Source organism: Bufo gargarizans, chromosome 1, assembly GCF_014858855.1.
Source record: "Bufo gargarizans isolate SCDJY-AF-19 chromosome 1, ASM1485885v1, whole genome shotgun sequence".
In the NCBI taxonomy this organism is placed as follows: domain Eukaryota; kingdom Metazoa; phylum Chordata; class Amphibia; order Anura; family Bufonidae; genus Bufo; species Bufo gargarizans.
In genome coordinates, this window is record NC_058080.1 from 696,163,246 (window position 1) to 696,187,082 (window position 23,837).

The 23,837-nt window shown below is 43.1% G+C and overlaps 1 protein-coding gene across 1 annotated transcript in view; it reads left to right on the top strand.

The window, feature by feature from the left end:
* LOC122924798 (chondroitin sulfate proteoglycan 4-like) overlaps positions 1-23,837 on the top strand; it is a 41,719-nt gene that overhangs the window by 1,165 nt on the left and 16,717 nt on the right. The window contains exons 2-7 of the mRNA XM_044276233.1: positions 6,414-6,577; positions 10,296-13,844; positions 15,489-15,959; positions 17,935-18,111; positions 19,856-20,054; positions 23,071-23,202. Coding sequence (XP_044132168.1) covers positions 6,414-6,577; positions 10,296-13,844; positions 15,489-15,959; positions 17,935-18,111; positions 19,856-20,054; positions 23,071-23,202 — 4,692 coding nt within the window. The remainder of the gene's footprint in view (positions 1-6,413; positions 6,578-10,295; positions 13,845-15,488; positions 15,960-17,934; positions 18,112-19,855; positions 20,055-23,070; positions 23,203-23,837) is intronic.

Consider the following 23,837-nt stretch of genomic DNA (forward strand, 5'->3'; position numbering starts at 1 on the left):
GAGCAGGTCACCGCTGCCGCTGGCGATTGGCTGCAGCGGCGTCAAAGCAGAAGTTTACCTGCTGGGAACCGGGGAGAGAACAATCCAGAAGCCGGGTAAGTAGGCTTTCCTGTGCAGGTCTGCCCCGATCAGCGCTGCTCCCATTCACGTCAGCTGTGCTTCTGAACAGGTGATGGGGGGGGGGGATGCAGAGTGACAGACCCCCCCCGCCGCCAATCAGATATTGGGATAGTTTATTAATTGTTAGGGCGGGTTCACATCACCGTTATGGATTCCGTCATTTTTTTCCGTTATAACATGGTAACCTAGAAGACTTATCCATGGTTATCCGGAAGCCTTTAAGAGGCATTTCGCTTTGATCCGTCATAATACAAGTCTACGGGAATCATACCGGATCCGTCTGGTCTCCATTATGCAGAACAGAAAAAAAAGTCCTGTCGACAGGACTTAGTTTCCCGTCTTGCATAACGGGAACCAGACGGATCCGTTATGCTGCCCATAGACTTCTATTATGACTGATCAAAACGGAATGCTTCGTAAAAGGCTTCCGTTTTGACTTCCGTCTTATGGATAACCATGTTATTCTTGCCCACTGGCCCCCGCTAATCATGAGAATTGGGTCTCCCATTTTACACAGAGGCGGCACGTAATAAGAAGTTCTCACCCCACCATAGGTCTCTTTAGTCCCCTGTATTGTCCTTCATGTTGTATATACATGTGTGTGTGGCAGTTCATGTGTAATCCGTGGCCGACAAAGACCACCAGGGGCCACTGCACAAGAACAGTATGGGGCCCCTGCTCTCCAATCATAGAGTCTCTTATGTATTCACTGTGAGCCACGAAATCCATTAGAACAGCCCCTCACATGCAATCTCATATACTGCAGGTACTTTCAGGGTGGCAGCGGGCCCCCTTCTGTCATGGGCCCCTGTGCAGTATGTCCGTCCTTACATTTAGTGACTCCTTTCAGACGGCATGTTGAGTGTCGCCCTGCGGCGGCTGTGTCTCGCCTCTGTCATCTACGTTTCTCCAGCTTGTAATCTGCGGAGGAGTAACAGATGTCATCTGCCACTTTAAAGGCCCAACAGCTGAGAGTTTCACCCTCCGAAAATATACAGGAGGCCATCTACAGCCCTCCACACGCCCTGGAGATCTGTAACCCATTCAGTACCAGACAGGGACGCAGCTGGGAGTGTCAACGGGGCACGTCTTTTAACGCTGCCATTAGAGTTGTCTTATTTATGACTAGGCGTGCGCCTTATCATAAATGAAGTGCATCTGTGGCAGTTTTTGCGCCAGGCGAAAATGTTAGTAAATTTGACTCCAACCCCAGCAGGCCCCCGGCACTCGCCCGCCCTTCCCGTGGACACGACGTAAAACCGGCTGCGTGACATTTACAAAGGGACTTGCGACACTTTTAGACATAAAAAATGTTGCAAGTGTTCTTTTCCGTGTGACAATATTGGGTTGCACGGCCGGTTAGGCATGATAGGGGCGGAAACGGGCGCAAATGTTAGCTAAAAACTAAGGGGGAAATTTATTATGAGACGTACGCCACTTTTGGCGAACTTTTGTCACAGATTCTGTCGCAAAGGGGATTTGTGGCCGAATCTGGGATTTTTACCCGCTCACGCCACTTTTCCTTGGTGGCAGCAGAAGGTGGCGGGCCAGCCCATCTCATTTATTATTTTCTACGCCTGTTTTTGGCGTAGAAAACAACTTAAATCTACGCCAGCGAGGGAGCTGGCGTAGATTTGAGCAAGTTGCATGGCTAGGTTGATCATGATGAGATAAACAATCCCTTAGTATTTCAAATCTGTAACTCCATTTTAGGCTGGGTTCACACCTGAGCATTTTACAGCACGTTCCTACGCGCTGTAAAACGCTCAACAGGCAAAAACCAAGGCTTCCCTGTGGGCATGGTTCTCACCTGAGCGTTTTACAGTGCGTACGAACGCGCTGTAAAACGCCCTACGCCCCAAGAAGTACAGGAGCTTCTTTGGGGCGCATTGTCGCGCGTTCCCGCCCATAGACCTAGCGGGAACGCGCGACAATGGGCGTTTGCTTGTTTCCTCGCACGTATGTAAACGCCTGATAAGCACGCTTGTAAACAGCGCTTATCTGGTACGCTTATGTGTGAACTGTGCACTTTATTCAATATGATAATTAGGTGTTTGGAGCACTAAAGGGCAGGCCTAGCACCTTTTCACAACTGCCTTTCTGCCTTCACCACTCCGCCCTTCTCCGTGAGTGACAGGACCAGGCCTCCTCATTGTCCTGGCTGTTTCTATAATTCTACTCATGCACCAGTGAATGCAGAACCGGCGCATGTGCAGTTTGGATCTTTCCTGATGCTTAGATCTGAAATGCACATGCGCCGGTTGAATATTCACTGGCGCATGAGCAGGATTATTGGACCAGAGAGGAAGACAGTGAGGATGCATGGTCCTGTCACTCAAGGGGAGGGGGGAAGTTGGTGGTGAATCGCAGCTGTGAGGGGCTAGGCCTGCCCTTGGTGCTCCATAAACAGGGCTGAATTAATAGGATTGATCATGCTGATGGATGCACTTTACAGAATGTGGGATTTTAATGCCTCAGTTTTCTCATTTGGCCTCAAACATTAGATGGCAACCAGTCCAATTCAGATTTTTGTTGTCTCGTTGGAAAATAAGAGCAGCAGCCGCCCCTCTTTCTTTCTTTTTTTTGTATACATTTATTTTATTTTTTTCATTTTGAGGAATTTTATTTTATTTTATTTTTTTAAGAGATTTGTTTTATTTTAAAAATCTTTAATCTCCTAATGACTAAGAGCTGTACATATATGGCTCGGTCTGTTCACCACCAGCTTTTTCCTTCTCCTTTCAGTCGGCCCTGTGCAGTGACTAGCGGAAGTAGCTATGCAGACCCCGAACAGCCCTGTAACATGCCCCCAAGGGGGACTGTCTTCCTCTGATGAACCCTTTAAAGGGAGTCTGTGGCTCTGTAGCACACCTATACATGATTCTAACGGTACCTTTGTTATTTTCTTTAGACATCCAGAAGCAGGAAAAACAACGTTTATTTCATATGCAAATGAGCACTTGCAAGTGCCCTGGGGGCGGAGTTCCGTGTGTAGGTGCCCAGGCTGCTCTGCCTTTTTTACCGTTACTCCTCCCCAGCCTATTCCTTTGCCCGCCCTCCTATTCCTTTGTATCATCGCTAGGTCTGGCCGAGATCCCGCGCCTGCGCACTGCTTCGCCGGGCAAGGACATGCACACTGCAATGCCCATTTTGGGTACGGCATCAATTCAACTAATGTGCATGCGCCAGCCGGCGATGCAGTGCACAGGCGCGGGATCTCGGCCGGACCTAGGGATGATACAAGGGAATAGGAGGGCGGGCAAAGGAAGAGGCTGGGGAGGAGTAACGGTTAAAAAGGCAGAGCAGCCTGGGCACCTACACACGGAACGCCGCCCCTGCGCACTTGCGAGTGCTCATTTGCATATGAAATAAACGTTGTTTTTCCAGCTTCTGGATGTCTAAAGAAAATAACAAAGGTACCATTAGAATCAATCATGTATAGCTGTGCTACAGCGCCATGTAAGTGCTGTATATGGTCATATAGTGGTGACAGACTCCCTTTAAAGGCGCATTTAGACTGCTGCCCGATGGAGCCGGCAATTATGGGGAACAGACCGTTCCTTCCTGATAATTGCCTGCTTGTTAGTGCAGGTAAGAGCTTCCTTTACATGTAGCAATCACTTCCACTGTATTAGGGCCCATTCAGACGGCCGTATGAACGGGTCCGCACCCGTTCTGCAATTTGGCGGAACGGGTGTGGACCCATTCATTTCAATGGGGCTGCAAAAGATGCGGACAGCACACCCTGTGCTGTCCGCATCCGTAGTTCCATTTAGCAGCTCCGCAAAAAAAGCTAGAACAATACTGTATTTTCCTCTTGGGAATTTTACCATCCCTCATTCATAGCAATTCATATAGACCAGAATAAGGTATATTTGAGGAAACTGTTAATAATCTTGATAATGCGTCTTTACTATAATAATATTATCCACTTGTCTGTTTGTCTCATGCTGTAAAGACAAACATATAGTTTCTTCCATCCACAATGTTTAGCAGGTGGAACTGCATTTTATTGTCCTCTATTATCTTTTATTGATACTAAACCAATAAAAACTATTGAAACAGAAAAAAGCTAGAACATGTCCTATTCTTGTACGCAATTGCGGACAAGGATAGACATTTTTATGATAGTGCCGGCCATGTGCTGTCCGCAGATTGTGGAACGCACACTGGCAGGCATCCGTATTTTGCGGATCCGCAAAACACTACGGTCCTCTTAATGAGCTACTGCCATCGTTCGTCCTCATATGTATTCCTTGTTTCTGGGCAGCAGATCCCTGTTCACACAGCGCATTCTGCTGGCCAGAAATGATGATTTACGGGACTGCATGAAAGATCATCCTTTCATCTGATGAACGAGCGTTTAGCGGCTCATTTACATGAGCCCATTATAGGGAATGTGCGTTTGTTTCCATTAGTCGGCCCGACAGTTGGGCCGTGTAAACCCCCATTATGTGCAGTCAGCACAAGATACAGTTGCAGGAATATTTAGGATTTAATGCATATGCGCCCCCCTGTGAGGAACGTGGCCGACTACGATCTGCCATTTTATCAGTCTAGTGCTCTGAGCTCATCCTATATCATCGCCACATCCATACAATGCTGTACTATGAGTGTAAGGGCCTGTTCACATCTCGTTTTTGCTGTACGCCAAGCAGATCCGTTTAGACGTATAGTAAAAAAACATATGCAAATGTATGCAATTATGTGTACGTATACATTTGACGGATGTGCATATGTTTCAATACATTTGTGTCCGTTTTTTAACATAAAAGTGTACATTTTTGTGAAACCTTTTCTGCAGGCGACCAGAAGCAGAGAGGCCTCCCCCACTTCGGGCTGGCACCTTTGTGTGCAGCACTTCTGTCTAATGAGAGGCCCTTTAACTGCTCTCATAAAGGTGTCCGAATGACGGAAAAAGTGATAAGTAGCGGCACGTCTCGGCACGCTGCACCTGGAATGCAGGAAACCGCTGGATTTATTCTGTTGGTTTTATGACTGTCTTTTCTTAACAGAGGGATTTGGGTATCAAATGTAACAAATTTCTCCAGTCGCTGGATTGTCACAATTCTAGTTTAAGTCGCGCTTTTTTTTTTTGCATTAGTCGTGGTTTTTCAGACTGCATTACAGGATCCATGTGTGATCGGCACTGGATATACAGGTGTTGTCATAGGCCCACATTTATTAACACGGGGGTTCCACACTCCAGTTTAAGAACAAAGATTGCTGAAATGAATTGCAACTAAATTCCTGTTTGGCGCATTTTGCACTTTCTTAAAGGGATCCGTCACCTCGATTTTAACAGCATTTAAAATATACCTTTGCTTCCCTTTTCACTGTTTTCACCCCCATTGTTCCGTTGTGTCTTTTCCCTCTTCTTCCAAATTCACTGTTCCTGCATCTAAATTTTGCGCAGGTGCAGACATGTTGGCTTTAACCTGTCCCCGCTGGCATCAGGTGCACCCCAGTTATTAAGTTGTAGCACATCTGTGCACCAAAACGGAAATCTATACCAGAAAGGGAGCTGGTGTAGATTTCAGGTATAATCTATGCCCGTTTCCTGATGTAGATTATAATAAATGTGCTGGGCAGGTGTGGTCTCCCGCGCTTCACCCAGTCTCTGTCCTGCTCCACCCAGTCTTTGCCCCACTACACCCACTTTTTGGAAAAGTGGCAGGTGTGGGCTCTAAACGCCCCAAAAAGTCACAATATTTTGCGGTAAATGCCCTCTTATGTGTGAAACCGTTTATTCAGCATAACCTGGTGTATAAATAGGAACTGTACATATAAAAGAGAAAAATTCTGTCTGCCCCCAGCCACCACTAGGGGGAGGTCTTAGTAGCTTACTGCAAGTGGTTTGCATGCTGTATGTAGTAAGTTCTCCCTAGTGGTGGCTGCAGACTCAGAATTTTATTATTTAAGGGGTTATTCCCATCTCAAACATTTATGGCATATTCACAGTTTAGGACACGTACTTATCTCAAGAATGGGGGCCCCCTCTCACCACCTCTGTTAATGAAGAGGCTGTGCAACTTTTCATTTACCAGTACTTCGATGGAAGTTTTAAAAATAGGCAAGTAAGCACGGGTGGCCACCTCTCTATAGATGGGACCCGCACCTAGCGTACATGTGGTAAATAGAAATAACCCTATAAGAGAAGCAATGCTCTAACCCTTATAAAGTGTGGAAGCCACTTCAATATTTCCCTTATCTACAATGCAGGTCACTGTAAAAATACATTTCCATATTTTTTTGCTCTGTAGCTTAATTTGGTTGAATATTCCATTTTGCAGCTTCTTTCTTTGGTGAAAGTTATGTGGAACTGAAAAAAATGGAATTGTTCTCCAAGTCGTTATTTCAGTTACGTTTCCGAACCAGCAAAGCGAATGGTCTCCTCTTTCTGGCAGCCGGGAAACATGACTACTGCTTGGTGGAGCTGCGCTCTGGACATGTACAGGTACAGCAGCTTCCTAATTCCGTCTCCATGTTCTTCTGTATTCTGATACCTTCTTAAGATGTTTTCCATTTTTCTTTTGTATTTATTTGGACTTCGAATAAACTGTTAAAAGGTCACTGAGCTTTCATAAAACTTTTAATATATCAGAGGCTTTGATCTGTGGGGGTCTAAGCCCTGAGACCACCAGATGTCTAGAGTAAGGGGAAAGAAGCACTCGCTACACTGTCGCTTTCTCCAGGAGACTGAATCGAGGTGAGCCAATAAACTTTCTACTAAGTCTTTTTCCTGCAGCAAGGATAGAGCGCTGTGTGAACACTTCTCTTTCTTGGTTCTAGGGATCAGTGGGGGTCTCATCACACAGACCTCACCAATCAAAACCTTTTGATATGTCACTATAGCATAAGGTACATGAAAGCTCAGTGACACTTTAAAAGCTATGGACACCTTTGGGGGCGTTATTTTTATTATTGAATTTTACTCATTTTGTGCTAAAATCTTTTTTTCAATTTCTTCTTTATTTAAAATTTTCAGCCCCTTTCTCTGTACAGCATTGAGATTCTCTAGCAGCAGGCTGTGCGTTTACACTGTCCCCTCAGGGAACTCAGCTTATGGGGGGTTGAAGCTTTATCTCTGATCTCCTGACAGCTCATAAACACTCATCGTAGCCCAATTTGTATCTTACTGATAAGAATACGGCTTAAGTTAGTGTTTATGAGATAAAGGCCTCAGATCAGGAAAGGGGGGAATTGTTTTATTCAGGTGACCTACCTATCTTACTCTGCTCTTGGTTTCATAGTGAGGTCTCTGATGACAGACTCCCTTTAAAGCTAACCTGACAGTAAGCTTGCTTGATAAATTGGTTCCTGTGATGTTCACCACAACAGATATCACATACAATCAGGTCCATAAATATTGGGACAGTGACACAATTCTAACATTTTTGGCTCTATACACCACCACAATGGATTTGAAATGAAACAAACAAGATGTGCTTTACCTGCAGACTGTCAGCTTTAGTTTGAGGGTATTTACATCCAAATCAGGTAAATGGTGTAGGAATTACAACAGTTTGCATATGTGCCTCCCACTTATTAAGGGACCAAAAGTAATGGGACAATTGGCTTCTCAGCTGTTCCACGGCCAGGTGTGTGTTATTCCCTCATTATCCCAATTACAATGAGCAGATAAAAGGTCCAGAGTTCATTTCCAGTGTGCTATTTGCATTTGGAATCTGTTGCTGTCAACTCTCAAGATGAGATCCAAAGAGCTGTCACTATCAGTGAAGCAAGCCGTCATTAGGCTGAAAAACAAAACAAACCCATCAGAGAGATAGCAAAAACATTAGGCGCGGCCAAAACAACTGTTTGGAACATTCTTAAAAATAAGGAACGCACCAAAAGACCCGGAAGACCAGGGAAAACAACTGTGGTGGATGACCGAAGAATTCTTTCCCTGGTGAAGAAAACACCCTTCACAACAGTTGGCCAGATCAAGAACACTCTCCAGGAGATAGGTGTATGGCCCCTTTCACACAGGCGAGTATTCCGCGCGGATGCGATGCTTGAGTTGAACGCATTGCACCCGCACTGAATACCGACCCGTTCATTTCTATGGGGCTGTTTACATGAGCGGTGATTTTCACACATCACTTGTGCGTTGCGTGAAAATTGCAGCGTGCTCTATATTCTGTGTTTTTCACGTAACGCAGGCCACATAGAAATGAATGGGGTTGCGTGAAAATCGCAAGCATCCGCAAGCAAGTGCAAATGCGGTGTGATTTTCGCGCACGGTTGCTAGGAGATGATCGGGATGGAGACCCGATCATTATTATTTTCCCTTATAACATGGTTATAAGGGAAAATAATAGCATTCTGAATACAGAATGCATAGTAAAATAGCGCTGGAGGGGTTAAAAAAAAAAATACAAAAAATTTAACTCACCTTAGTCCACTTGTCTTTTAGCATGGTGATGGATCATGTGATGTCTGTGACGTCACCAAAGGTCCTTGTTGCTACACAAAGCTAAGATGAAGACAGAAGGAGATGTCGGCTACGCGAGCAAGTGGACTAAGGTGAGTTAAATTTTATTTTATTTTTTAACCCCTCCAGCGCTATTGTATTCAGAATGCTATTATTTTCCCTTATAACCATGTTATAAGGGAAAATAATAGCAATCTTACAGAATAACGATCCCAAGCTTGAACTTCTGTGAAGAAGTTCAGGTTTGGGTACCAAACACGTGCGATTTTTCTCACGCGAGTGCAAAACGCATTACAAGATTTTGCACTTGCGCGGAGAAATCGCGGGTGTTCCCGCAACGCACCCGCACATTTTCCCGCAACACCCGTGTGAAATGGGCCTATGTGTGGCAAAGTCGACCATCAAGAGAAGACTTCACCAGAGTGAATATAGAGGGTTCACCACAAGATGTAAACCATTGGTGAGCATCAAAAACAGGAAGACCAGATTAGAGTTTGCCAAACGACATCTAAAAAAGCCTTCACAGTTCTGGAACAACATCCTATGGACAGATGAGACCAAAATCAACTTGTACCAGAGTGATGAGAAGAGTATGGAGAAGGAAAGGAACTGCTCATGATCCTAAGCATACCACCTCATCAGTGAAGCATGGTGGTGGTAGTGTCATGGCGTGGGCATGTATGGCTGCCAATGGAACTGGTTCTCTTGTATTTATTGATGATGTGACTGCTGACAAAAGCAGCAGGATGAATTCTGAAATGTTTCGGAGAATATTATCTGCTCATACTCAGCCAAATGCTTCAGAACTCATTGGACGGCGCTTCACAGTGCAGATGGACAATAATCCAAAGCATACTGCAAAAGCAACCAAAGAGTTTTTTTTAAGTGAAAGAAGTGGAATGTTATGCAATGGCCAAGTCAATCACCTGACCTGAATCCAATTGAGCATGCATTTCACTTGCTGAAGACAAAACTGAAGGGAAAATGCCCCAAGAACAAGCAGGAACTGAAGACAGTTGCAGTAGAGGCCTGGCAGAGCATCACCAGGGATGAAACCCAGCGTCTAGTGATGTCTATGCGTTCCAGACTTCAGGCTGTAATTGACTGCAAAGGATTTGCAACCAAGTATTAAAAAGTGAAAGTTTGATTTATGATTAATATTCTGTCCCATTACTTTTGGTTCCCTAACAAGTGGGAGGCACATATGCAAACTGTTGTAATTCCTACACCGTTCACCTGATTTGGATGTAAACACCCTCAAATTAAAGCTGACAGTCTGCAGTTAAAGCAAATCTTGTTTGTTTCATTTCAAATCATTGTGGTGGTGTATAGAGCCAAAAATGTTAGAATTGTGTTGATGTCCCAATATTTATGGACCTGACTGTATGTCATCCGTCTTAGAGGGTGAGCAGTATCTGAAAGAATTACGGTACATTTAGGAGGTAGAGCTGTAGCAGCTTATGAGTGCCATCCTATCTAACTGACCAGAGTTTGAAGCTTGACTCAACCTAGTCAAACTTGATTTTCTCTACATGACCGATATCCGTTCTGTGTATCTGGTGCCCAAGGAGCCAATATATTCTATTACATCAGTTAGTACATGTGGAACATGCCTTAAATCATAATCCTTTAGTATTTTTGTATTTTTCATAATTACATTCATTGCATTTTCACTTTTTAATCATGTTAACCTATAAATGTCTGTTTGCTTTTTTTTTTTTTTTTTTTTTACTTTTAGGCTAAATTCAGACTTGGGAATGATGAACAAGAACTTTTCCTCAACCATGGACCTCGTTTAGATGACATGGAATGGCACTTGGTTAAATTTGACCATCAAAACACAGAAGTTACACTCGTGGTAGACTCAAATGTCAAGTCCAGCTTTCTGAATCCTGGTGCAGCAAATAAACTTCACATTGAACATGGTCTCTACGTTGGTGGACTTGGAAACCTGAAAACTTCATACGTGAAAGACACACATGAATATTTCAGAGGTTGTCTTGACGATGTCTTGTTCAATGAGTATGAACTACTTTCTTCCCTTCGACCATACCCTGGTCAGAAAAGCGTTCATGAGGTTTCCCTCGGATGCAGCGATGAGTTTTTCCTAGGTGAAGACTACCCAATTAGTTTGTTCAGTTCGAAGTCCTTCTTGGCTTTTCCTCGTTGGACCATTGCTGAAGACGCTGTGTGGGAGTGTTTACTGCAAGCAGCAGCTGGAAGAGGCTTGCTGCTGTATCACTCAGGAAAAGCTGATGATTTCATTTCCCTAGAAATAATAGATTGGATGTTGAGAGCCAGTATTGGAAAAGGAAAAAATGTGGTAGAGCTGGATTCGTCAAGTACTCTTAGTGAAAATAAGTGGTATTACATTAAACTTACTATAAGTTCAAGGGATCTTCATCTGACTTTAGATGAAAAAACTGTAACTGCTTTACACAACATCCATATTAAAACACATGGCTCTTTGTATGTAGGTGGCATTGATGATGCTTCTCGAGACCATGTAAGGAGGTTAGGCTTAGCAACGCTTTCTGGGAAACATACTAAAGGAGGATCATTTAAAGGGTGCATTAAAAACATAAAAGCGAACTCTGTAAAGTTTGGACTAAAGAATGCCTTAGCTACGAAAGATGTATCTCCTGGTTGTAGAAATGAGGTTGCATTGAGCACTGTTCCAACGTTACAACCGAGAACCTCACAGGTAATCTCTGTGGCACCTACAACTTTAGTCGTTACTACCATGGTACCCAAGAATAATCAAAAAGATAACTTCCTTGTACTTAATAATTTGGTGGTCGCAGAAGGAAGCAAAGCCACTTTACAATCTAAACATATAAAATTGAATTTGGATTATAAAAAGCTGGGTCTTCGCCAGTCGCAAGTAGCATTTAAGGTTGTCGAGCATCCTTCACATGGACAGTTAAAAATAGATGTTTCCTTAAAGCAAGACAAGGGAACTTTCACTATGCTTGACCTGTGGCATGGACGAATTACTTATGTTCATGATGGTTTAGAGGGAACAAGTGATCACTTTAGCTTTACTGTTACTACAACTAGCAAGAATGAGATGCCCTCCTATCTGAAAGGAGAAGAGATTAACATCTTCAGCATCACTGTAACACCATCTAACGATGCGCCAGAACTGTCTCTACCAGAAGGAAATTTATTCACATTACTTGAAAGCTCCAAGAAACGTCTTACTGGTAATCTGATAAAGATATCTGATGTGGACACAGAACCACAAAATCTAAATCTGGTTGTACTCGGCAACCTCAATGTAGATGCTGGATATCTAGAAAACATGAAAGATCCGGATAAAGCTCTTAACACCTTTCCTTACTCTGAACTGCTTGAAGGAAATATTTTTTATGTCCACCATGGGGTAAAGAATGCAAGGCTTGTGCTGAGGGTTAGTGATGCTGATAAAGTGAGTAACACGGTTGTATTGAGAATTTTGGCTGTTCCACTAGAATATAAAATTGTGAACAACACAGGTATTGAAGTAATACAAGGCTCAAGTAGTTTCCTAAAGACGAGCAACTTAGGAGTTGAAACAAATGCAGTGAACCAGGATGTGGAAATAAGGTATGACATAATGGAGACACCAAAATTTGGTCAAATTCAGAGGAAAAGTTCTGGAAATGAATGGAAGACAGTAGTCTCATTTACTCAACGATCTCTTGAGCGAGACCGGATCCGATACCTTAACACCTTCAAAGAAATTCAAGAAGCCGATGTAATAGATAGCTTTAGATTTAAAGTCACCATAGCAAACCGTTCCAGTGAAGAACAACTCTTTCCAATTAAAGTCAAATGGCTTAAATATGTATTGATTCAAAATGTTCCTTTAACCATCGAGAATGCCAAAAAGGCTATGTTTGGTTATGATAACCTACAAGCTGCGGTGGAGGGAGTCAACATGGACAGCGTATTAATTTATTATAAGATACAGTCTTTGCCCAGCAAAGGAACCATTATGAACAGAAACAACATTTTAAGTAAAGAAGACATGTTCACCCAGATTGATATAATAGAAGGAAACATTGAGTATGTGTTAAGCAAACAACCACATGAGGATTCCCAGGATTCCTTTGAGCTCACATTGTTCACAAAATATGCGCAATCCAAGCCATTTACATTTGCCGTTAACATTAAAGCGGACTTGGACAGCATCATTTTGACTAATAAAGGTTTGTCATTAGCCGAGGGAGAGACAAGGATTATTACGAAAGAGGAACTCTTTGTACAAACCTTAAGCAACAGAACGTTTTTCTTCAAGGTTTTGAAAAGTCCCCTGCATGGAAAGCTAAAGCGAATTAATTTCTCAGATTCCCTTGTAAGCAATGATAACATAACCTCCTTCTCCAGCCAAGATATTTTGAGTGAACGTCTTATGTACGTTCATGATAATTCCGAAACCGTGTCCGATACCTTTGTCGTTCTCACATCCTCTCTACCAGTTGAACCTGAAACTGTCCATCCGGATACAACAGCCGTTGAGACAGAATTTGCTTTTAATATATCTATAGAGCTAAAGAATGATGAGAAACCCGTCCGTGTCGTTGACAATTTATTTCACGTGGTGCGGAATGGTAAGAAGTTAGTAACTTTGGAGGAATTGTGCTACCATGATCCTGACACAGACTTCGATGACGGACAATTACTCTACACCAGGCGAGGCATTCCCAATGGAGATCTTGTTTCATCTAATGATACTTCAAAAAAACTCTACCAGTTTACCCAGGAGGACTTGAAGAATAACCGTGTGCTCTTCATACATCATGGAGCAGACTACGGTCGCTTTGTCCTGTTTGTAACAGATGGGAAACATTACACATCTTCACTTCTAGAAGTCAGTGCCTCCGAGCCCTACATTAAGATAGTCAACAACACAGGATTGTTGGTGCAAAAAGGCAGAGAGAACACATTGACAACCTCCAACTTCAGCATCGCCACTAATATGTATGTTGAAAGTGACCGTGACGTTCTGTATGACATTTCATCCCCACCAAAACATGGAAAGCTTTACATCCAGAATCTGATAAAAGAATCCTTTACACATCAAGACTTAAAGAATGGCCATGTGGTTTACAGACACAATGACGGCAATCATCTTGTAGACACTGTCAACATTACGGTAAAAATCAACACGATGACTCTGGATGTAGACCTTAAAGTTCGTGTCTATTTGGAAAGTCATCAGAAACTTCCAACGGTGCAGAGCCTTGAAGGCCTTCTAGTAGAAGAAGGAAAGCCGGTTAAGATAGGCGAAGACAAGCTGCAGGTGAGTTCTCTCCGATAACATGCTATTTTTGTGTTATTGTTGGATATTTGGCATTTTGTCCAAGATCATCGATGTAAAAAACAAATTAGAAAAAAAGCATATCGAAGACCGCTTTCTGGACAAGACTTCTAGGCTGTATTCTACATTCTACAGCTTACTTTTCATCTTCCCCTTCTAAAAGGCCATTCACTTGGTTTAGGGAGGCAGACTCCGGAGAGTATAATGGAAAGTTTCACCCTATCTGTACTGCAGCCTCTGTGGACCTGCCAGTTCTCCATGCGATAGCAGTTCTGGAGCATCTTCACTCATGTACCAGTTCTCTGCTATTCCTCCTAAATATTTATGAATGAATTGACAACTGGGAGTTGTCATTCTCCTTGTCAAATGGTCATGTACCTACACAGTCTGGTGATGTCAACATTAAAGAAGACCTTTCATGGATCCAGATATTATGAAATAACTAGCAGGTTATGTAGGGCACTGTGCATGGATGTAATATTTCTTACTGGTTTGTCTGGGCGCCGCTCTGTTCTCCCACTGTGCCCTCCTGCAGTTTTCCTGGCTGCTATGCTAATAGAATCGTACAGGGAGGAGGAGACTCCCAGGGTTTCTCAATGGACGTCTTCTTCTCCCTGGCTGTAGCCAGGGAGAAAATAAAAAAACTCACCTTCTCCTTGGCTGTGACGCTCTCCGCTGCTATCGGACCGTGCTACAGCCAGGGAGAAGGAATGCCCATTGAGAAAAAGGGCAGTCTCCTCCTCCCTGTACCGATGCTATTAGCATACCAGCTGTGAAAACTGCAGGGGGGCACAGCGGGCGAACGGAGCGGTGCCTAGACAAACCAGTAAGCAATATTACATCCATGCACAGTACCCTACATAACCTGCTAGTTATTTCATAATGTCTGGACCCATGAAAGGTCCTCTTTAACTGGACATATCAGACTGTGCAGAGAGAGACCCCCAACTGGTATGTTTTTTAACGTATTTCTAGGAGGAATAACAGATAATTGACGCAGTGCAGTTCTATGAGAAGATGCCTGTTATTTAATGAGGAAGTATTTACTCAAATATATGTTAGAGGTGGTCCTTAACCCCTTGACAACCAGCAGGCTCTATAGCCGCTGGGTTTCTGCTGTCTGAAATCTGCACATCTGAAATGCCTGTGCTAAAAAATATTTAGCCCATACAGCGTAACTGTAAAAAAATTCTAATGAACAATTCGCATTTTTTTTTGTCCCTTCATCACCTGTAAAAAAATTGAATTAAAAGTGATCAAAAAGTCATAACACCCCATGGTGTTAGAGAGAAATACTGTGAAACAATGATGCACTGCTTTGCTGCCTCTAGTGGAGCATAGCTGATATGAAAGCAAACCCTTTTATATGTGGATAATAGTGTTTATTGCACTATGAAATGTTGCTATAAAATAAGTTGTTTTTTTTTACAAAGGCCTACCTTTAAAAAAAAAAAAAGAATTATATTGTTTAAAGCCCCATGTCCTAATTATGGCCATATTGGAACTCTTTAATAAAAAAATTTTTTTGTAATTTCTTTGTAGTTTTTAGTTATTTTAGTATATTTGCTGTGTGCCGATTTTCCATGAGCTATATCCTAGCCTGAGCTAATTTTCTGACATTTTCAGGTTGTCCATGAAGATAACACGCCAAGCGAGATTGTGTTCACTGTGGTGACAAGTCCGTCACATGGATACCTCCGTAGGTTTGAATCCACTGAAGGCCTTTTTCCTGATGATCAAAAATCCATTGCAACATTTACACAGCAGGATATCAACCGAGGAAACATTCAGTACGTGCAGAGCGCTTCGGGCCACGTACAGGACAACTTTACATTAGACGTCACTAACGGCGTACGAGAGATAAGTGGGATTGCAGTGTCCATAGATATTATCCCAATCCTTATTCCACTGGAGATCCAGAACATTACTGTGAGGGAAGGAGCCTCCAAAGCCTTGACCCGGGATCATCTACGTGTCCTGAACAGACACTTTCAAGATCTCAATTTGGAGTTTGTTCTTCTGGATGAACCCAACAATGGTTATGTGGAAAATACCAGGTTTCCTGGGATAAAGTTATCAAGATTTACCCAGAAACAGGTAAAAAGTTAACTTTCTTTTCTAATCCAAAATTGTTTGCAAAGTAACTAGTTAAAAAAAAATATATATATGTTTTTCCCATCCAAGGTTCTCATTGTCGGGGTGTTTTCACATGGTGGATTTTGCACATAAAAATCCTCTGGTTTCTGCCACGGTTTTTCACTTTGAGTGCCGTGGACCCACTTGCGGTTTAGCGCCATTGAATGGATCTAAGTGGTAAAAGGAGGCCAGCTGTGCAAATGGCAATGTGGCCTTATATTGAAAACAATAGAGGTGGACTCCATGCGACCTTTGGTGAAATTTTGGTGTGGAATCCATGCCAGAATTCTCGCAGCAATAGACACAATGTGAATAGGCCCAAAGTTTGCACTGCTTTAACGGACCACAATAAAAGCACTGAAATAATATTAAATGATCATTTTCCCCAGTACCAAACCACTGCATAAATCGGACTCAACCCAAACTAGTCTATTCTTGTGTACAATACAGGTCTGTAATGGGTCAGAGTAGCACAGTTTATTTAAAGGGATTGTCTCAACATGAGACATTGGTGGCCTGTCCCTAGGATATGCCGCCAATGTCGCATCTATCTCCAGAACGGGCCCCTGAAAGTGAAGGACAGCGCACTGCGCAAGCGCGGCCACCCTCTGTTTAATTCTATAGGCGTTCTAAAAATAGCCGAGCACTAGATTTGCTATTTGCAGCAGTCCCATCCAAGTGAATGGGTATGGTATGCTTTTCATTCACTCCTCCAATTCACTTGTATGGGACTTCCGAAAACGGAACTTCAGAACTCCCATAGAAGTGAATGGAGAGCATGTCGCACATGCCCCCCACCCCTCCCCCCTCACTCCCTGGCACCCACATCGCTTCTAAAGCCTGCACAGCCCCTGCTGCATCTCCCCGTGGCGCGGATGATAACATCCGGCGTCAGGGGGCAGCCAATGGCAGGCGGTGATGAGGACGAGCCTCCCTAGCGTCACCCACTATGCTAGGGAGACTTGTCCCTGTCACCACCTGCCATTGGCTGCCACCCCCAGCCCCCCCTCCCCGACCTCGGATGTTTTCATCCGTGCGATGGGGAGATACAGCAGGGGCCATGCAGGCTTCAGAAGCGGCGCGGGTGTCAGGGAGCGAGGTAAGTATATTGTGTATAAGGTCTCTTAACCCCTTTAAAGTCTCTTTCAGCAATATTATTCCCCCTGTTTCAGCTGCACAGCTAGATCCATTTCACTCAGAAACAGTGGGGGTGTCCCCTCTGTCAGTACTGTACACAGTGACCTAATTTCCCATACTTCCCGCTATGTTTGTTTTCTTCTAGGGAGCTCAAAAAGCTGATAAGAAGGGATAAATCTCACTTACAAAAAAGCAGGAGGTTCCTGTGGGGTTTAGAAGCAGTGTTTTTCCTTTTTATCAGGCTCAGGAGCTTAGCCAGCTCTGACGCGCCACCACTTCCTCTCTGTTATCAAGTGGATGCAGACTGATTTTTAAATGAAGTGATTTAGAAATTTGATAGTTACACCATTCTGTATTAAATGAAATTGTGTGAAAGTACATTCAAACACTGCAATAAAATTGGATGCAAGTGTGTGTATATATATATATATCCATTATCCTACAATAAAGCCTGTGGTTAAACACGGAAACCACGTCACAGTGGCAGATCTGATGCACAATGCCCACCGCACTCCAGTGATCTATAATGGGATCCATGGATTTTCATTATGGCGTCCGTTGTAGAAAGAATAGTGCTGCATACATCAAATGTGACACAGGCTCATAATGGAGCCTCCAACCCAGACATGATCGTAGCCGAACCCTAGTTTGTAAGTATGATCTGAGCAGAAATGTCTCTGAAATTAATTTATAAGTAAAGCAGTTTTTTTTTATAGTATCAGACAGCAATCGTATAAGTCATATACAGTGGTTGTGATTTATTATGTTGATGTTGTGTACTGGGTGTTTAATTTTCAAGGTGGAACAAGAACTGATTTATTATGTCCATGACGACAGCGAGACCTCGCAGGACAACTTTACTGTCGTCGTGAACAGTACAGAACTTTCCAAGCAAAGTCTTCCGCAATCAATATTTGTCACCATCGCTCCTGTGAATGATGAATTCCCAGTTATAACCGTTAATAAGATTTTCCGGGTAAGGATTTTTCATTTTTAAGTACCATATACATATACGCTTGGCACGTTCACTTCAGTAGCACTTCAGATGCTCTCGGCTATGTGTGAATGGAGAAAGCCACACGTACTCGCAGGGGCGCACCTTTAATGAGGCAAGGTGAGGCGGGCGCCATCTATGGGAAGGAGGGGGAGCGGCGATGTGAAACAGTAGTTTACAGTGACAGCGCCGTACTCTATGCGCTGTCACTGTGGTGGAAGAACAGCCTCCCTCAATACATGCCGCAAAGACTATTGAGGAGCGGGCAGCCTCTCCCTGCTTCCTCCTCACAGCTACCTGACTCTTGTCCACATCCACAGAGCCGCTTCTGTACTGAGCACCGGCAGTGAATGGTAACCCCTGACCCCACGTAAACGTCCTGTCGGGCCACACGCTATAATTCACTGCCTGTGTCTGCAAGCGCTGAAAAACATCCATGACCACAGGGAAAAGCAGATCATCTTCTCAAGCTTACCCTGCTCCAGGTGTGCGCTCTCTGTGTGTGTGTATGTAGTGTATATACAGTATATATGTGTGTACTGTAAATACTTGTGTATATACACTGTATACAGTAAATGTGTCTATATTGTATACAGTATGTGTATATACTGTACATACTTGTGTATACACTGTATATGTGTACGTATGTATTGTATGTGAATGTGTATATACTGTATACAATATATATTAGTTTATATACTGTATGTAGTGTGTGTATACATATATATACACATACATACATATTTTATACTTGTCTGGGTACCTGGCCCTACGCCTTTGCACACACATCTATATAGTAAGTTTGGTTTTGTTAAAGCATGTTTACGTGTGGCATAAATGCTCTAAATTTGCGTGCGTCAAATTTGGAGCATTTTACATTTGCAGCATTGTGGTTGAGTTTTTGGAAATCGCATCCACGCAGTTCGGAGAATACCCACAGCATAAACTGACTTGCGCTGCGGGTTGTCAAGTCTGCAGCACACCAGTTTATGTGAGTTTTAGGCCACCTGCACGTGTTGCAGAATATGTGCGATTTTTCAGCGTGGATTCCCATGCAGAAAAAACGCAGTGTAGTACAGTACCAGCAAGGATTAGGAGATTACACTAATTTCATGTACACTAATCCGCACCAAAATCCATAATTACATTGCAGATTTTGGTGCGGATATGGTGCAGAAATGGACATAAATCTGTACAGAAATGTGTGTGGATCTTATGTGCGATTACCCACATGGTGTGCAGGTGCCCTGAAAGAGTCACTGAACTGTAAAAAAAAAAAAATAATTTTGATATGTCATAGTTACATTTCCAAGGTTTTTATGGGTGGGGGTCGGAGTTCTACAACGAGGAAAGAGAAGCGCTGATCTATCACACCGTCTCCCATGTCTGTAGTAGACAGAATTAAGATTAGCCCATAGACTCTTTTTGAGCTAGTCTCCTGCAGCGAGTGAAAGTGTGCTATGAAAATAAAAAATTTGGCACGGGAGACGACGCCATTTAAATTTTCGCCTCGGGCAGCAGATAGGCTAGGTGCACCCCTGCATACACGGCCACCACTCATTACTAACCGATCATAATGGGCCCCAATTCCTAGAGATGGGACCCTCACCTATTAAACATTTATAGCATATCATGTGGATATGCCATAAATGTCCTAGATATGGATACTTCTTTAATAATTAAGTGCTTTCCCTAGTAAGTTAGACCTTCTTATTCTGTCTTCAAGGTGTGGGTTGGCTCTGTGACTGAAGTGACCACCAATGATTTGTCTGCTGAAGATAAAGACTCCTCCCCTGAGGATCTTGTGTTCTCCATCACGCCACCAAGCAATGGTCATCTAGCCCTCAAATCGCATCCGGATCAAAGCATTCTGAATTTTACCCAGCAGCACATAAATGACGGCCACTTGGTGTTTGTACACAGTGGTAAGCCATGATGTTTACATGTCCACATGTCTCGTAGCATTTTGACTGCCTGTAGCCACCACTATGGGGAGCTAATGAGATAATTAAATGAACTCATTTATTCTTGAGTTCAATGCGAGCTGTGTATATCCATCTTCACCAAGTACCCTCTAGTGTTGGATGAGGCAGGTTTTATTTTTTTTTAATCTGGATGTAATTTACTTAGAGACTAATGACTGAAAAAGTATTAATAGTAAAAAATAAAAGAATGAGTACTCTAAAGATATACTGTACATGTCTGATTCATATGGCCAATCTACCCCAGTGCCTATGACAACACTTCCAGTCCTGTTGAAGGGACAGTGATACATCTATATCAATATGTCAGAAAATACCAGTTTTGCCACCCTGTATATACACAATATTCCCCCCCCCCTCCCCCTCCCATGGGGCTTATGAATGATGTCTATTTCTCCTTATTCATTTCAGCCTTTATGGCATCCATCACTTATTGACTATGACTGTGTAAAATATACATCACAAGCATCACTCAGTGTAAGGAAAAGTTTGGGTATAAAAACAATAATCTTACCCATCATTGTGCATTATAACTTTTGTCTATGTAAATCAGTAGTACATGTGAACCTATGAAACTAGGTATGACTTTGTGATATGTGTGAGATGGGTAAGACTACATTCACATGACAGCCGTTAAAAACTGAAAAACAGTTCATTTTTACCAGGCATTTTTTTTAACCAATGCCTTTCTGAGAAAAAGCTGTTAAAAACTGTGCTCTTCAGTCAGTTTTATGGGACAGTCGGTCTGTGAAAACAGACAAAATAGGACATAGTCTATTTTTTGACAGCTGTTATTCACGAGCTGTAAAAAAAAAACAAAATAAAAAAACGGCTGTGTGAATAACCCCACAGACCATCATTCTTAGGGTCCATTCACACGTCCGTTGTTTCTTCCCAGATCCATTCCGGTTTTTTCGGAACGGATGCGGACCAGTTGCGTACCCATTTATTTTCAATAGGTCCTGAAAAAAATCAGACAGCACAATGTGTGCTGTCCGTTTCCGTTGTTCCGTTCCGCATGTCCGATAAAATATAAAACGTGTCCTATTATCCACAAAAATCGGTTCCTGGTACAATACAAAGTCAATGGATCCCAAAAAAACTGACCAAAATTTGGGATATAGAAAAATACTGACGTGTGAATGGACCCTTATTAAAACAATCGTGTGACATATATTAAAGAGGAATAGGTACTCTTGTTCCAATACAACGTAAAGGGATTTTGCGAGATATGTTTATTGATGACCCCCGCTGATCTGATATTGATCACCTATCCTGAGGATAAGTAATCAATAAAAATATCTCGGGAAAACCCCTTTAACTTTAGGGTTCTGGTATTTAGATAGTGATGGCCTATCCTCAGGATAAGTCATCACTGTGAAATCTGTGGAGGTCCAACACCCGTCCCCCCGCTGATCAGCTGTTTCGGGCAGGAGCTAGAAACTATAGTAGACTGTGTAGTTTCCGATGCTGGCATACTGCAGCTTAGCTCCTCTTCACTTGAAGAGGTTTTAAGCTGTTGTACCCAGGCATGGCCCCTACACAGAGGATAGATCCTTGTGCCTCGATCTCCATCCACTGTATAGTTTCCAACAATGCCCAAAACAGCTGATCGGTGGTGATGTCAGGTGTTGGACCTCCACCATTCTAATATTGACGGTCTTTCCTGACGATAAGCCATTTATATCTACGTACTGAAAACCCCCTTTAATAAGTATTAGTTGGCAGGAGGATATCCACCTGGATGGTGATTTAGATGCACACAGTTGGGGAGCTTTATCTAAACTGGTGCAGATGCAAAGTGTGGTAGTCTTCCATTGAAGCTAGTCAGATTACAGTTCTCATTTGTCAAAGGCCCCTTTGAAAATGTGATGCCACATGCCACTATTACACTGCCCGATTTTTTTATTTATTTTTTTGGGCCAATTATTGGGAACAAACTGATAATCGATCCGTATAATTGTGCTGCAGATCAGCCGATAGACGAGTAAACGCTTTAAAGTTGCTTGATTATCGTCTGTGTAATCAAGCATGTGCTGGAGACAATTAGTAGAGCTAAATGGCGGAGGAACGATCATGGTAGCAATCGTTTAGCCTCCATATAACTTGCATTAGTCAATGTACTAGGCAGATGCAAACGAGTGCCGATTGACGCTTTTGGAGCACGTCCTGCTCGAACATCGGGCAGTCTTATAGGAGCCTGAGAAGCAATCTGGTTTTCATGGGCAGCTCCTCCGCTTCTCCTTTGGACCAGATTTGATAAACTCCCATAAGGTTTTTATTTCCTTGTTAGGCTACTTTCACATTAGCATTTTTTGCGCATCCGTCATGGATCTGCAAAAACGATTGTTACAATAATACAACCGCATGCATCCATCAGGGACGGATCCAGTTGTATTATGTGTTATATAGGTTTGTTGGATCCGTCATGAACACCATTAAAAGTCAATCTGGGACGGATCAGTTTTCTATTGTGTCCAGAGAAAACGGATCTGTCTACATTGACTTACATTGTGTGTCAGGACGGATCAGTCTTGGTCCGTGTCCCATTGCGGACAGAAAAGCGCTGCTTGCAGCGTTATTCTGTCCGCAATGGGGACGCAACCAAACGGAACGGAATGCATCAGTTCAGTTTTGTCCCTATTGACAATGAATGGGGACAAAACTGAAGCGTTTTCTTCCGCTATTGAGATCCTATGACGGATCTCAATTAGCGAATTGTAAACGCTATTGTGAGTGCAGGACAATAGCACCACGGCGCCCCGACTTGCAAAGCAACATTGTAATCTATGATGCTGTGTGCACGATCGATGCCACTCACGGACCGTATATCTCGGAGGGCATACAGTCGTGTGCAAGGGCCCTTAGCTATATTGCGACAGTTTTTACATTGTGTGTTATATCACGTGTTATCATTCGACACGTGCTAACAATACATTCTGTTTTCCATTTTTTTCAGGCGCCATGTCTGGCGGCTTCAACTTCCAGGTTACAGACGGTCTGAACTTTGCACCAAGACAAATTTTCAGTATCACAGCGAAGACGCTTGTCATCTACATGGAAGTGAATAAAGGGTTGGCTGTTTTTCCTGGTATGGATTAGGTGACATCGCACTTGCGTGTTTAGATGATTATTTCTGTGGTTTTACACTAATTTGTCACTGTCTGGAAATTACCAGTATAGCCTCTTGCTTCCAGGAGGTCCTAAATCAGATAATGCATTTATTTTAAACGTCAGGGGCTAGGCACAGAATAAGGAGAGGTGGACGCAGGGACATTAATAGGAAGGTTGTGTGACCAAGTTATAACTCAGCGGCTGTTACAATGGCTGCCACAAGAAGAAGAAAAAGCCAAGCATTTTACTGACATGGTAAGAAAGTAGGAGCCCTCAGCATAGTTAAATACAGGAAGGGGGGGGGTCATTTATCTAAAATACGCCTAAATTAGGCATACCGTATTTTTCGCCCTATAAGACGCACCGGCCCATAAGACGCACCTAGGTTTTTGGGGAGGAAAATAAGAAAAAAAATATTTTTAACCAAAAGGTGTGCTGTGTGTTTGGTGGGTTTGGAACTAATGGTGGTCTGTGGATGGCACTATTACTGGGGATCTGTGGATGACAGACACTGTTATGACAGACCTGTTATGGGGGGATCTGTGGATGACGGACACTGTTATGGGGGGATCTGTGGATGACGGACACTGTTATGGGGGGGATCTGTGACTG